Here is a 16,023-nt window from a genome sequence, read left to right on the forward strand (position 1 = left end):
GGTGATGGCATGGAGACTTGAAAGAGTCTGCCAAGCTAGGCAGGAGCGGAGTGAGGCTGGGCAGGGGCCTGGGGTTGGGAGGCTGGGGACAGAGGATGGGATTCTAGACCAACTGGACAGGTTCAGGACGGGCCAGAAAGCCACCAACTGGGGATGAGCTGGGAACTCAGGGGCCGTGAGAAGCATTAGAGTTTTAAGGGAGGATGGAGGTGGCCAGGTTGGTGGTTTAGAAAACACTGTGGCCACTGGAGGGGACGATCGGAGGGACAATGAGTGTGAGGAGGGTGTCTATCCCAGATTCAGTGCCTGCTCCAGGCAGGGAGGGGAAGCTGACGCTGGCACCCAGCTGCCCCAAGCCACCTCCCTCCTTCCCTCCTCTCCTCCCTGCCCCCTGTCTCTGTCACTCACGGGGCGGGCCAGGCTGGGCAGCCATGGCTGTGACACTCTTCTGGACTCCTCTCCTCGTGGGCAAGTTGGGGCCTTGCTCAAGGGGGAGGCCTGGGATGAGGGGGTAGGATTTAGGGGTGGTAAGATGGAGGTATGGAGGGCCCACAGAACAGGGATCTGGGTTGGGTGAGGCAGGGGCCAGAAGGGCTTTGGGGTATTAATGCCATAGCCGGCTGGGGTTCCAGGGAAGGGGGCTGGGAGCTGGGCTCTGGGATGAGGGGGCTGGGAGCTCTGAGGGCTGGAGGTGTCCTAAGGCGGGGGTGAGTTTGATAGCGCAAGCCCAGAGGGTCGCGGACCCTTTAATGAGCTGGCTGGGCGGCAGCTTCTGAGCCCAGAGGCTAAATTTGGCCATGGGAGGGAGGGTGGAGCTGGCGGCCAAGTCCTCTGCTCCTCTCCTGGGCTTAGGATTCCTTTTGCTCAGCTCCTACTGGCCTCTAGGGCAGGCCTTTTTCTTCCCTGTATTTCAGAGGAGGAAGGTGGGGTCTCCAGGCACAGAATGGCTACCCTTCCTCTTCTGTAGGCTCCTGGCCCCCTCTTCCTCTCCTCCGGGCTCTTGGGCATTTAGCATGGGATTATTTTCCCAGTGCCTTTCACATCCTCACACACACACCCCACACACACACCCTCACACACCCCCTCACACATCCTCACACACACCTTCACACACCCTCACACACTCCCCCCCACATACCTTCACACACCCTCACACACACCCTCACACACACCCTCACACAGCCCCACACACCCTCACACACCCTCACACACACACACCTTCACTCACACACCCTCACATACCCTCACACACACCCTCCTTCACACACACCCTCACACACACCTTCACTCACACACACCCTCACATACCCTCACACACACACTCTCCTTCACACACACCCTCACTCACACACACCCTTACACACACCTTGACTCACACACACCCTCACACACCCTCACATACCCTCACACACCCTCACACATCCTCACACACACCCTCACACACACCCTCACTACACACACCCTCACACACCCTCACACATCCTCATACACACCCTCACACCCTCACACACCCCCTCACACCCTCACACACACCTTCACACACCCTCACACACCCTCACACATCCCCCCAACATGCCCTCACATGCACAACCACACATCCTCACACACCCTCACACACCCTCACACACACCTTCACACACCCTCACACACCCTCACACATCCCCCCCAACATGCCCTCACATGCAAAACCACACATCCTCACACACCCTCACACACCCTCACACACCCTCACACACCTTCACACACCCTCACACACCCTCACACATCCCCCCAACATGCCCTCACATGCACAACCACATATCCTCACACACCCTCACACACCCTCACACACACCCTCTCACACACACCCTCACACATCCCCCCCAACATGCACACCTTCACACACCTGTACTCACACACACCCTCTCACACACACCCTCACACCCTCACACACACCCTCACACACCCGCACTCACGTACACCCTCACACACACCCTCATACACACCTTCACATACACCTGCACTCACACACACCCTCACACACATTCTCACACACACCTTCACACACCTTCACACATCCATTCACACACACCCTCACACACACCCGCACTCACGCACACCTTTACACACACACCCACACTCACGCGCACCCTCACACACCCTTGCACACACCTTCACACACCCGCACTCACACACCCTCGCACACCCTCACACACACCCTCGTGCACACCTTCACACACTGTCACACACACCCACTCACACACACCCTCACACGCCCTCACACACACACATCCACCCTCACACATACCCTCACACACCTTCAACACCCTCACATACCCTCACACACACCCTCACACGCCCTCACACACACAACCCTCACACGCCCTCACACATACACCCTCCCTCACACATACCCTCACACACCATCACACACCTTCACACACCCTCACACACACCCTCACACACACCCTCACATGCCCTCACACACACAACCCTCACACACCCTCACACACACCCTCACACCCACACACCTTCACACACCCTCACACACACAACCCTCCCTCACACACCCACACACACCCTGACACACACACCTTCACACACCATCACACAACCCACGCACACCCACATACCCTCACACATGCACCCTCACACACACACACTTACCCTCATACAACTCTCACTCTTACCCACACACCCTCACACACACCCACACTCACACAGACCCTCATACACACACCCCACACACACACCCTCACACACACCCCCCTCACACATACCCACCCTCTCACACACACACTTCCCAGTCAAACATCAGTCCCTGCCCACTGAACCATTAATAGGAGCCTAAAACAAGGAATGGAAAGGTTGTGGGAGAGGCTTTCCCGCGAATCCCACAACCCAGACATTTAAAATGTCTAACCCAGCAGGGCCTGCTCCCTCACCCCCACCCCAATCCCTTCCTGGGAGGCAGCAAAGGAAGCGCTTCTCTTGGTCTCTTAGGGGCTCCAAGGACTTGGTGGGGAAGGGATCTTATCCCCTGCCCAGGACTGAGGCTGGCCTGTGTGTTTGGGACTTGTGGGGTCCCCACAGTTCTCCTGGCAGGACTGGGGGACACCGAGGCCCAGCAGACCACGCTACACCCACTTGTGGGCCGTGTATTTGTGCACACTTTGGACCATCAGACGTTTCTGAGCCTTTCTGAGCACGTTGGTGAGCGGCCTGACAGGCACCCAGGCGGGCGGGCTGGGGTGGACCCCGGAGGGCTCCTGCTGTGACTCTAATCCCCTCTCTTCACTTCCACCAGCTGTCCCACCCGCTGTCCGCATCACCTACCACGCCCACCTCCAGGGACACCCAGACCTGCCCCGGTGGCTCCGCTACACCCAGCGCAGCCCGCACCACCCTGGCTTCCTCTACGGCTCTGCCACCCCAGAAGATCGTGGGCGCCAGGTCATTGAGGTGCCGTCAGGGACCCTGAGAAAATCATAAGGGTGGGCCAGCGTGGCCTCCTAGGAGCAGCCCTACCAATCGGATTGGGCGTTCCTTCACAGTCATTTACATATAATTTACATACCTCTAATTTGGTATCTGAGTCCTCTCCTGCCAGGCCCCCGCTGTGCCACGTTTCTCCCCTAATCCACCTCTCAGGTGTCTATCCCATCCCCCAGGTCACAGCCTACAATCGGGACAGCTTTGATACCACTCAGCAGAGGCTGGTGCTGGAGATTGGGGACTCGGAAGGTACCTCTAGCTGTGCCCCATCCCTTCCTCACCAATGCCAGTCTTGGGGGATCTCCCCTGGAAAGGGAGGGGGCTGTGGACGGGAGAGGCTTGGAGAGGAGTGGAGCAGGGCATCCTGGAAAGTGGGGACAAGGCCTTAGAGAATGGGTGCTGGGCTGGGGTTCCAGGCTCTGGAGTTCTGTTACCGGCTGCGTTGCAGAGACTACGGGGCCTTGGCTCATTGGGGTCTGTGATGGATGGGACATTGAGGGGCCTGAAGGGGTGTGCGGGGATGTGAGGAGGAGCTTCGGGGAGACTTCGCGGGGCAGAGCTGGGTCTGGGTGGAGCTTGAGGTGTCCACCTGGCCTTCCCAGGCCCCCTGCTGCCATACCAAGCTGAGTTCCTGGTGCGCAGCCATGATGTGGAGGAGGTGCTGCCTTCAACGCCTGCCAGCCGCTTCCTCTCAGCTTTGGGGGGACTCTGGGAGCCTGGAGAGCTTCAGCTGCTCAACATCACTTCTGCCTTGGACCGTGGGGGCCGTGTCCCCCTTCCCATTGAGGGCCGCAAAGAAGGGTAGGTGTGCAACCCTAGAAGACTTCCTGAAAGAGGAGGATGCTGCTTGTGGTGGGCATAGAACAAGGGTCTCCCTAATTTCCAGGTGGGGCTTTACCATGCTCATCTCCACCTCCCAGCATCACACCACTCTCCACTCCCCTCTGGCTATCCCCCCATCTCCTTGTCCTTCCAGAGCCCAGACCCTAGTTACCCTGAACTCTGTACTTCCCGGTGCCTCATGAGGACATACCAGATCCATCCATTAAAAGACATTCCTTAGTGGGGAGGGTAAGGCCCCCTAGAAGAATGGGTTGCTCTGGGTACTCTCACCATGACCTCAGATCTCTGAGAGGACTGTGACTCCTGCCAGACCCCAGCTGTGCCATGTTCCTCCCTTAATCCTCCCTCCTAGCCATCTCCCCCATCCCATCCCCAGGTCATAGCCTACAATCAGGACAGTTTCAACAACCCCTGGAGAGTGGTGCCTGGTGCCCCCTGCCCCCACTCTGCTGACAGTGACTTCTATCTGGTCCCAGGGTGTACATTAAGGTGGGTTCTGCCTCACCTTTCTCTACTTGCCTGAAGATGGTGGCATCCCCCGATAGCCACGCCCGTTGTGCCCAGGGCCAACCTCCACTTCTGTCTTGCTACGACACTTTGGCACCCCACTTCCGCATTGACTGGTGCAATGTGACCCTGGTGAGGACGGATCCTGGGTCCGGGGGTGGGTTGGGGCATGGCCCCCCATCACCATCCCCCTTCCGTCCCATGCTGCTTTCTACCTCCGTCTCTCTGATTGTTCCAGTCCCCATTTCTTTCTCGGATGCTCTCAGTATTGCCCACAGGCTTAGTCTGATGATACACACACACACACACACACACACACACACACACACACACACACACACACACACACACGCCTGAAGTTCTACCTTACTGCCACAAGGGGGCGACAGAGTCTGCAATCCACATGTGGAGTCTCCAACGCCTCAGATCTGCCCAGGCCAACAGCTATGTCACAGTCCGGTTCCCAAACCCTTCCCTACCAAGGGCCTCTGCGTGACAGCTCTGTCTGCTTTTCTCTAAGGTTCTACCTAGCAAACCCACTTACAACAAGGATCTGAGAACTCTTCACACTATAAACCAAAGATGCTCACAACAGCTTTTTGGATACTGAGCTGAGGTTTACAGGATCCCACCGCTGGTGTACTCTGTTCCTGTGAATTGACCAACAGAGCAGGGACTCATTCAGGGTCCACAGCCAGCGACTGGTAATGGACAACATTCTTGAGCCCTTGCTATGTGCTGGGCACTGTCCCATCAACATATTTTATGCTCACCACCACTCCAGGAAACAGGTGCTACTATTATCCTTCTGACTTCAGAGGAGACAAAACAGAGGCACGTAATCATCCTAGCTAAGCACTTGTCTGAGTCTTGATTCAAACCAGGAGGTCAAACCCTAGAGCTGTGCATTAACCAGTGCACTGTCCTGCCTCTGCTGGACTTTGTGTCTCCTGCTCCCCAGTCCTGGCCCCTGCCCTGTTTCTGGGGGCCTCTGTGTCCAGCCAGCCACTTCCTGCATCAGCCCTGAGCTCTCTGTGCAGGTGGATAAGTCAGTCCCGGAGCCTGCAGATGAGATGCCCACCCCAGGCGATGGGATCCTGGAGCATGACCCGTTCTTCTGCCCACCCACTGAGGCCCCAGACCGTGACTTCTTGGTGGATGCTCTGGTCACCCTCCTGGTGCCCCTGCTGGTGGCCCTGCTTCTCACTTTGCTGCTGGCCTATGTCATGTGCTGCCGGCGGGAGGGAAGGTGAGTGTGGGCATGAAGGGCAGGGGAGTACCTGCTGGAGCTCACACCCATGGGACTCCTAGTGGCACTTGTGCTGTGTGGGACCCAGACGCCCTGGGAATGGGGTTCTCAGGCACAAAAGGAGTGTGGGGCCCCTTTGTAGGCAACTTGGGGCTTGAGACCTGCCTGGCCTGGCACCAGGAGGGCATTGTGGATAATCGCACACAGACCTCCACACACACTGGAGCCCTGGGGCACCTTGGGGCGAAGCCCAGAGCTGGGCTAACACTCTCCTTCACTTTCCCACAGGCTGAAGAGAGACCTGGCTACCTCTGAGTGAGTAAGGGAAAGCTGGGGGTGGGGTGGGAGCCCCCCTAGACAGTTGTTGGACCCCCACCCCCAAACTATGCCATGAACAGCAGAGACAAAATAAATCATTCTGGGGTGATGCTCACCCCTTCCCTTGACCTCTGAGTCCTAGCCCCGGGCTGGCTGGATGCTGGGCCTGATCTTTCCTGACTCTGCCTTCTTATCTGCTGGTGTCCACAGAAGAGTTTCTAGTGAGCTGGGTGTGGTGGCTCATGCCTGTAATCCCAGCACTTTGGGAGGCTGAGGTGGGAGGATTGGTTGAGCCCAGGAGTTTGAGGCCAGCCTGGGCAACACAGTGAGACCCCATCTCAACAAATTTTTTTTTTTAATTAGCCAGGCATGGTGGAGCATGCCTGTGGTCCCAGCTACTTGGGAGGCTGAGATAGGAGAATCGCTTGAGCCTGGGAGGTTGAGGCTGCAGTGAGCCGTAATTGTGCCACTGCACTCCAGCCTGGGCAACAGAGTGAGACTCTTTTCCCCAAAAAGAAGAGCTTGTTGTGGCACAGGGGAATGGGAGCTACTGCCACTCTGGGGGAAAGGGCTTGAGAAGCAACTTAAGAGACTCCCAGTATCAGTATGAGTCAGACACCTGTGGTCCAGGCCGGGCTCTGCCACATAATTACTCCATGACCCTTCTTTCTGGCTTCAGATGCTCCACCTGCAAGATCATGCGGTTGGACTAGCTGGGGTCTATCAGTGCTTCCAATTCTGCCAGCCTTTCCCAAATCCTTCCTCTCTTATTTTGGCCTGGTTTCTCCTACTCATGGCCTTACCCCTCCTCTGTGCCCCCAGCCCTTTTCCTCTCCCACTCCCCTGAACCCCAGATTCCAGGAGGCAGATGTGAAATGTTAGTTTCCTTTTATTCTCACTGCACTGAGCCAATGGCGGGCTTGGCACCCCTGACTGCTTGCCCGGCCTGCCTTGTTAATTGCAGTGGCACTTGGCGACCCTTTGAACCCTCTTGACAAGTCACTTGTGCCCCTGTTTGGAGCCCAGTAGTGACCTGCGCTGTCCAAAGGGGCGCTGCCCAGAGCAGCACTGCCCAGAGAGGCACTGCCCAGAGCGCCTCCTCTGCTGCCGTTGTCTCTTGACCTTAAGCTTGGACTTGGAGGCCTGCTTCTTGCCCAGGCTGAAGGAGCCAGAGGCCCCCTGCTGGTTACCTGCTGAGCACGCCCTTGTCTACCAGCCCCTTGAGCACACGCTTGAAGTGATAGGCATTTCGGGCCATGTCATAGCCCGTGGTGGAAACAGCCTTCTTCAGGGTGGCCGTGGACACATACTTGCAGGTCCCCTTGTCTGCCACAGCCCTCAGGATCACCTTGGATATGCTGGGCTCCTGGCAGGCTTTGGCACAGGTGCGTTGCCCAGTCGCTGTCTTGCTAGGGACAAGCTGCCCTGCTGGCCTCCACTCAAGGCAGTATTTGAGGTTAAGGGCACTGACAGGGACAGTGGTGAAATGCCTTTCGGCTTCTCTCCCTGGGGTAGGTGAAATGTCTTGGGTGCAAGGACCTCCAGGGCAGCTGGCAGTCTCCACTGGGCTGCTCTTTGCATGATGGCTGAGGTGCGTCCTGGTTCCTGGTCCTCTCCGAGGCTTCCTCTTGGGCTCCGGCCCTCGCCTTTCCCTGGGTGGCCAGAGAGAGGATCAGGGATGGTCACCCATGGCTGGCCTCCACAGACTTGTGCTCCTGGTACAGGGGGTGGTGAGGTTATCTCTGTGGTGACCTCAGAGCCTATCAGAATTCTGTGTGGGTCACAGTGGCCTCATTGTTTCCTCCAGGGAGGGGTGGACCAGAGATGCCAGATGGTGGAGGCATGTAACATGCCAGGTGTCCTGGGGAGGAGGGCTGCGCTTATGGGCCAAACAGTGGGCCTGCATGGTGCGTGCGCATATGCATGTGTGTGTGCACATGCCTGGGCTGATTTTATTTTATTTTATTATTTTTTTTTTGAGACAGAGTTTCACTCTCTTGCCCAGGCTAGAGTGCAGTGGCGCAATCTCGGCTCACTGCAAGCTCTGCCTCCCGGGTTCATGCCATTCTCCTGCCTCAGCCTCCCGAGTAGCTGGGACTACAGGCACCCGGCACCATGCCCGGCTAATTTTTTGTATTTTTTGTAGAGACGGGGTTTCACCGTGTTAGCCAGGATGGTCTCGTCTCGATCTCCTGACCTCGTGATCCACCCGCCTTGGTCTCCCTAAGTGTTGGGATTACAGGCATGAGCCACCACACCTGGCCTATTTTTAAAACAATTTTTAGAGAGGGTCTCACTCTGTCACCCAAGCTGGAGTGCAGTGGCATGATCGTAGCTCACTGCAACCTCAAACTCCCTGGGCTCAGTGATCCTCCCATCTCAGCTTCCTGAGTAGCTGGGACTAAAAGTACTGCACCTGGCATGGCCCTCAGTTGTAAACTCACCATTTTGACCCCACCATCTTGACCCACTGGGTTTTTGAGCCACTGGGTTGAGGAATACAAGCTTTGCAAGCATCAGGGCTATACCAACATTTATGAATTTTTTATGGGGAATATATTTTCCAGAGTGAACAGAGATGTAATTCCTTGATCTACGCTGAGTTGACTTAATTCCTCAAGCAACTTTCTACACAAAGCAGTTAAAAGGCTTTGCTTTTATTTTCTGTTTTCATTTTTGTAGAACTTTTCCCCATGGGGATCGGTGATTTTTCATGTACATTTCACTGGGAAGATTTTATTCCTCAATTTTTTTGGACTGTGCCAAATTTAATCACTAACATCTACTGCCACTGGGGATATTCTCTTGTGACCAGTATTTCCTCCACATCCAGCTTTCCCTGGGTCAACTCTGTAGCTCTGATGCTGTCAGAAAAATCTGCTGCCTCAGTCAATTTGAAATCAATAACCATTTTACCATGTGCAACATTAGCCTTGGCTGGTTTGGATTTTGTGTTGACGTATTTCTACAAAATCCAGTTTTTCACTTGTTCAATGTCTGCCACTTTTCAGATTATTCACAGGTTATGATTTTGCTGTCTGCTTTTCACCTAGATCAGATTTCAGCGGTCCCAGAGTCCTCCAGGCCCCACGACCCTCTCCTGGGGATTTCTGTGCCAGAGGCCGTGCTTTCGGGACTGTGTGTTGGTGGTGGAGTGGGAGTGGGTGAGACCCGGGCCACGTGTGTGTGTGCCTGTGCGTGTGCCTGAGTGTGTAGGAATGCCTGCCGTTTGTCTGCCTGCCCAAGTGCCGATGTGGAAGGAACGTGGGGAAGCCACTGCGGGGTCTGGCTTCTGCTCTTGCTCTAGAAAAACATCTCCAGCACATATTTCCACCTGCGTGTTGCCAGAGTAATGAGGCCCAGATGTGAGGCTGGGAGTAAGGAGGGGGCCCACTGACTGAGGCCTTCCTCTGCCAGGGCCTCACCTGCCCAGCTGTCTCCATTTCGGCATCCACACACTGGTTGCTGTCTTTCCCCTCAGTCTCCCCTTGCCTGGGAATAGAAAATTGTGTTTCGGATAACTCAGCTCACCAAATTCCAGACTCAAGAGCTCATCTTGCCCCTCCCCTGGCCTTAGATGGTGACTCCACCTCTTCCTGCTGGCCAGGCAGGACTTGGTCCCACTCCCCGCAGGAGGAGCGTGGCCCATTCAATGTGAAGCTAGGTCTTTTCTGTGGTCTAAACTGTCAGGCTCTCACTGGAGTCTGTGTCCACTAATTGGGACCTGAACATGGGTAGTGATCACTTCTCCTCTCTCATCTCATCAGTAACCAAGTGGCAAGTGGGGTCGCTTCATCCCTGCCTGGGACCCCAGCTCCTCTAAGAAAACCAATTCTTGGCTGGGTGTGGTGGCTCATGCCTGTAATCCCAGCACTGTGGGAGGCAGAGGCAGGAGGGTCTCTTGAGGCCAGGAGTTCAAAACCAGCCTGGACAACATAGTAAGACACCTGTCTCTACAAAAAAAAATTTTCTTTTCTTTTTTTTTTTTGAGACGGAGTCTCGCTCTGTCGCCCAGGCTGGAGTGCAGTGGCGCGATCTCGGCCCACTGCAAGCTCCGCCTCCTGGGTTCACGCCATTCTCCTGCCTCAGCCTCCCAAGTAGCTGGGACTACAGGTGCCCACCACCACACCCGGCTAATTTTTTTGTATTTTTAGTAGAGACAGGGTTTCACCGTGTTAGCCAGGATGGTCTTGATCTCCTGACCTCGTGATCCACCCGTCTCGGCCTCCCAAAGTGCTGGGATTACAGGCGTGAGCCATTGCACCAGGCCAAAAAAAATTTTAAAAATGAGCTGAGCATGGTGGTTTGCACTTATAGTCCCAGTTACTTGGGAGGCTGAGGCAGGAGGATCGCTTGAGCCCAGGAGGTGGAGGCTGCAGTGAGCTATGACTGTGCCACTGCACTGAAGTTGGCAGCAAAGTGAGACCCCATCTCTTAAAAATAAATAAATAAATAATATAAATAAACAATACAAAGCTCAGCAAATACTGGCTTCTGGAAGAATATGGCCCCTGTGGATGTCTGTTCATGTCTCTGTATCTTGTGAGCGCTTACCACGTGGTGAGCACTGTTCTAAACACTAAGCTGCATTTTCTCTTTTAATCTTCACAGCAGTCCTAGGAGGTAGGTTTTTTTTTTTTTTTTTTAATAGAGATGTAGTTTCACCATGTTGGTCAGGCTGGCCTTGAACTCTTGGCCTCAAGTGATCCATCTGCTTCAGCTTCCCAAAGTGCTGGGATTACAGGCATGAGCCACTGCGCCCAGCCTGGTGGTAGGTGCTATTATCTCCATTTGGCAGTTGAGCTAACTAAGGCATGGAGTGGTTAAGCAGCTTGCCCAAGACACACAGCCTTGAACCCAGGCTGTCTACACCCACAGCCCATGTCTCGACCACTGGACACTGAGTAGGCACCATAGAGCTTTCTCTTTCCTTTTTTTCCTTGAGATGGAGTCTGTCTCACCCAGGCTGGAGTGCAGTGGCGTGATCTCGGCTCACTGCAACCTCCGCCTCCCAGGTTCAAGTGATTCTCCTGTCTCAGCCTCCTGAGTAGCTGGGATTACAGGTGCCCACCACCACGCCTGGCTAATTTTTTATTTTTATTTTTTGTAGCAACAGGGTTTCACGATGTTGGCCAGGCTGATCTCAAACTCCTGACCTCAAGTGATCCGCCTGCCTCAGCCTCCCAAAGTGCTGGGATTACAGGCGTGAGCCACCGCACCCAGCCCCATAGAGCTTTCTGTTTATTTTCTGCCCCTGCACCATGTGTTTGAGTCTCTCCCCACATAAGTGGTGGGGAGGACTGCAGGGTGGCTCAGAGGCAGTGCCAGGCTGCACTCCGGGGCAGCTGACTCCCAGAGCTGATGACTCCCCACTTGTGCCTCCAGCATCCAGATGGTCCACCACTGCACCATCCATGGGAACACAGAGGAGCTGCGTCAGATGGCGGCCAGCCGCGAGGTGCCCCGGCCACTCTCCACCCTGCCCATGTTCAATGTGCGCACGGGCGAGCGGCTGCCTCCCCGCGTGGACAGCGCCCAGGTGCCCCTCATTCTGGACCAGCACTGAGGGCTCGGCCAGGTGGGTCTGGTGGACAATATCAGCCTTATTTCTGGGAACAAGATGGCCTTTATCTCAAGGCTGGGGCAAATGGTGGGGTCTGGGAGAGTTCAGGGGAAGAGGCACATAGACTTGCCTGCCCCTCTGAGGCAGCTGCTGAGGGTGCCCACCAGTGCCAGGGCTGTGACCCCAATGCCAAGCACTTGGGGTTGGAGGGTCAGAGTGGGGAAGGCAGGAGAACCGGCATCTGGCCCTCTTAGCCTTCCACTCTCTCTTCCCATAGTGGTTCCAGGTCCAGCCCTGACTTCATCCTCCCTTCTGTGTCCACTCGGCAAGCAGCACATCCCACCTGCTGATTCCAGCTCCTGGCCCGCCTGGAACCCAGGCTCTAAACAAGCAGGGACAGGGAGTGGGGCGGGGTGAGAGTGTGTGGAGTAAGGACATTCAGAATAAATACCTGCTGCTCTGCTCACCTATTGCTGCTGGCAGCCTCCCCAGTCCTCACTGGCTCTGTTTCCCTTTGTGCTTTCTGGGAGGCCCCACAAGCAGCCAGTGCCTGCCAGCCTGCCCTTTGGACTCTTGGCATTTTGCCATTTTCTCAAATTCTCCAGAAGAAAGAGGGAAGCACCTGCTATCTGCAGCCCTCCCACGAACCTGGTAGTGAGGGATGCCTGGATCATTATTCCCATTTCATAGACAAGAAAACAGAGACCAAGGGAGAGTCAGTGACTTACCCAAGGTTACAGAGCAAGCAAGTGGCAAAGCTTGGATTTGACCCTGGCATGTCTGCCTTCATCCTGCCTTCTACAGGGTTGAGGGGTTCTAGAAGCAGGAAATCCAGGCCCTTACCTGCAGATTCCGTTGGAACCTAAAGATTCCCTGGAGGGAGAGTCCCTCTGTCTGTTGTGTTTGGAGAGAAGCTAATCTAGATATGGAGAGTGGGGCCGGGCGCAGTAGCTCACACCTGTAATCCCAACACTTTGGGAGGCCAAAACAGGCAGATCACTTGAGGTCAGGAGTTCGAGACCAGTCTGGCCAACATGGTGAAACCCCATCTCTACTAAAAATACAAAAATTAGCCAGGCATGGTGGCACGTACCTGTAATCCCAGCTACTTGGGAGGCTGAGGCAGGAGAATCACTTGAACCCAGGAGGTGGAGGTTGCAGATCACACCACTGCACTCCAGCCTGGGTAACAGAGCAAAACTCTGTCAAAAAAAAAAAAAAAAGATATCAAAAGGAGGTTGGAATGCGGGTCCCGAATGCCCTAGGCTCAAGGACTCCCCACCTTTCTGAGCTCCTCCAGAGATGGGCAGGGGTGCAGAGGACACAGCACAGCCTGGGACCCTTGTTGGGCTGAATGGCACTAGCACAGCTTGACCCCATATGAGCTCAGAAGAGCTCAGCTGGACGTGAGGAGGCCTGAACCTGTTTTTCCCAGGTGGCTACAACCAAATTGGACCAGTTCTCCCCTGATCACTGCCATCTGGCCACATCCAGGCTCATATACTCCCACGTGAAGACAGGCCTGAGAGGGGCCCGGCTAAAAGAGGGACAGCTGGCAAGGCCCTCCCACAGTGGCAACTCAGAACCCAGACAAGGGCTGGCATCGCCACTCCAGCCTCCTTCTCCTTTTCCTCTGCTGGGAGCCCCTGGCTCCCACATCCACACAACTAGCCCCTCAGTGCAGGTTCTGTCGTTGCCCAAAGGGCACCTCCTCAGAGAGGCCTTCCCTGTCCCCGCTGTGGTCCCACCACCTGCCCTGCGAGGATTTCCTGCTCTCTGAGAGGATTTGTGCTGTCTGGGCTCACGTATTCCAAGTCCTATTCCGCACTAGAACATACGATTCTTTCAGCCTGCAGCAGGTGCAGTGCCTGCACACAGTGAGTGCTCAGGAAGGACGTTCTGAAGGAAGGCATGAAGGGACATCATGTGTATGGGTTTGCTCAGCATTCTTTCTTTCTTTTAGAGCCAGGGTCTCACTGCGTTGCCCGGGCTTGTCCTGAACTCCTGGCCTCAAGCGATCCTCTTGCCTCAGCCTCCTGAGAAGCTAGGATGACCTCCGTGAGCCACCATGCCTGTGCTCAACGTTCTTAAGGAGGTTGCTCCCCTTCTCAGGGCACAGGGGGTGAGCAAGGCCATGGCTAAAGGTTCCTCCATTATCTCCTGTGCCTCCCTGTACTCATTAGTTCGTCAATCAACTTGTCAAACATTGGTTTCGTGAGCATCTGCTGAGGCAGGCCGAGGTGCAGTGTACAGCTTAACGATTGCCTGTTGAATGACTAGCTGTTTAGGTGCCCACGCCATAACCAAATGGGTTCTTTGACTAGCGGGTGCCTCTGGCTTATCATTGGCTATTTCTTTCTTTCTCCTGAAGGAAACCAGGAGTTGCGCAGACTGGAGGCTCCAGCAGCCAGCCTGCTGTCTGGGGTGGCTCCTCCTTGATCCCTGCTCCCTTGAGGAGGAGGCTGCCCACCCCTCATCTCTGGGCTCGCCCCCTGCAGCCAGGCAGCTCTTGGGCCTCCAGTGCTCTTCCTGTGCTGGCCAGGGCTGGGAGAGTGCAAGGCCAGCTCCTCACTTCCTGGCTTTGCCTTGGGGTCTTGGCAGCGCCTTTCTCCCTGCTCAGCTCCAAAGAGCACACGGGAGCCTGGCTGCCGGCCTGAGAGGAAGTGGCCCAGACAAGTAGCTGGGAGGATGGCGTGCCTGCAGAGGACGCCAAGCCCTGCCTGGGACACACACGTCCAGAGGTCCCCGGCAGCATGCCGGGAAGGCACAGACACACTTAGTGCCTCCCCACTGGGCAACAGCCCCTCCCTGGCGTGCAAGATTCCAACCAGCAGTCACGCTCCACTCCCCACAGCCAAGGACGAAGAAGGGCAGCTGCCTCCACAGCCACCTCCATCGGGAGACTTGGCCGGCTGCACACTCTGCTCCACCCCTGTCTCCTCCAGTCCCATGATGGTATTGCCCCTGTGGCCCAGTGGACGGCCTCCACTTTCTTTCTAAAGACAGCACCCACACGTGGCCTGACGCTCAGACATTCCCTCACCACCTCTCTATCGGCCAGACCTGGCGACTGAAGGCACCACCTAGGGCCGGCCTCAGCCCCCTGCTGCACACCGCCTGGGAGCAGGACTGGAATCATGCTCCTGCCACACAATAGCTGGCTCAGCCAGCTGAGGGTTAGTTTACTCATAAGATGATCATCATAACCACCTTGGGGCTGTTGTGAGAATTTGTGGGAACCGGACACTCTGGCAACTCCCAAGGATGGAGACATTATTGCATACAAGCACACGCACAATCCCCCAAGGCCAGAAGTCCCTGGGGTCTCCCTGGCCCCTAAGATCCAGGCTAAATGAACTCCATTTCCACCTGTGCCTTATAAAAAGTTCAATCTCTCTCTGTGAATTGGGGGTGGAAGCCTAAATTCGTATGATCTTTGGCACAGATCTGCTGCCTAGAGCTGCGCCATCCAGTCCAGCAGCCTCAGGCCACGTGGCTACTGAGCACTTAAGCTGTGGCTAGTCCAAACTGAGATGTACCATCAGTGTAATTGTGAAATGATCAGATTTGGGGATATATTAGGTTAAATAAAATACATTGCTAAAATTAGTTTTATCTGTAGTTACTTATTTATTCTTTTGAGATGAGGTCTCACTGTGTTGCCCAGGCTGGAGTGCAGTGGCATGATCATAGCTTACTGTTACCTCAAACTCAAGTGGCCTCAGCCACCAAGTAGCTAGGATTACAGGCACTCACCACCATATCTGGCTAATATTTAAAATTTTTTTTTGTAGAGATAGGGTCTCACTATGTTGCCCAGGCTGATCTCAAACTCCTGGCCTCAAGGGATCCTCCTGCCTCAGCCTCCCAAGTAGCTAGGACATGCACTACAGCACCAGCCCTTTTATTTTTTATTTTTTTTGAGATGGAGTCTTGCTCCATCGCCCAAGCTGGAGTGCAGTGGCACTATCTCGGCTCGCTGCAACCTCCACCTCCCTGATTCAAGCAATTCCCCTGCCTCAACCTCCCAAGTAGCTGGGATTACAGGTGCACACCGCCAGGCCCAGCT

The 16,023-nt window shown here is 55.3% G+C and overlaps 1 protein-coding gene and 1 pseudogene across 4 annotated transcripts; one reads left to right on the plus strand and one right to left on the minus strand.

Moving 5' to 3' along the window:
- Window positions 1-385: 385 nt before the first annotated feature.
- On the plus strand, window positions 386-15,563 carry SGCA (sarcoglycan alpha). 4 transcript variants are annotated; one of them, XM_010386127.2, is made up of 11 exons: window positions 386-468; window positions 3,073-3,192; window positions 3,287-3,441; window positions 3,651-3,723; window positions 4,077-4,275; window positions 4,794-4,956; window positions 5,865-6,073; window positions 6,362-6,388; window positions 9,445-9,555; window positions 11,777-11,969; window positions 14,326-15,563. In XM_010386127.2, exons 1-10 carry the CDS (start codon window positions 432-434, stop codon window positions 11,955-11,957), a joined length of 1,275 nt encoding a protein of 424 aa, XP_010384429.1. In that variant the 5' UTR covers window positions 386-431; the 3' UTR covers window positions 11,958-11,969; window positions 14,326-15,563. The 4 variants fall into 4 exon arrangements, with proteins under 4 accessions (XP_010384429.1, XP_010384428.1, XP_010384430.1 ...); XM_010386126.2 differs by lacking the exon at window positions 14,326-15,563 and adding an exon at window positions 12,232-12,448; XM_010386128.2 differs by lacking the exons at window positions 9,445-9,555; window positions 14,326-15,563 and adding an exon at window positions 12,232-12,448.
- On the minus strand, window positions 7,346-8,242 carry LOC104680268 (annotated as a pseudogene).
- Window positions 15,564-16,023: the final 460 nt, after the last annotated feature.

This window comes from Rhinopithecus roxellana, chromosome 19, assembly GCF_007565055.1.
Source record: "Rhinopithecus roxellana isolate Shanxi Qingling chromosome 19, ASM756505v1, whole genome shotgun sequence".
In the NCBI taxonomy this organism is placed as follows: domain Eukaryota; kingdom Metazoa; phylum Chordata; class Mammalia; order Primates; family Cercopithecidae; genus Rhinopithecus; species Rhinopithecus roxellana.

Bases quoted from the DNA above. Each gene is read 5' to 3' on its own strand.
- SGCA (XM_010386127.2), top strand. From the start codon at position 432: ATGGCTGTGACACTCTTCTGGACTCCTCTCCTCGTGG. The intron at 3,724-4,076 runs GTACCTCTAGCT...TGGCCTTCCCAG, and splicing joins GGAGATTGGGGACTCGGAAG to GCCCCCTGCTGCCATACCAA. The intron at 9,556-11,776 runs GTGAGACCCGGG...TTGTGCCTCCAG, and splicing joins TGGTGGTGGAGTGGGAGTGG to CATCCAGATGGTCCACCACT.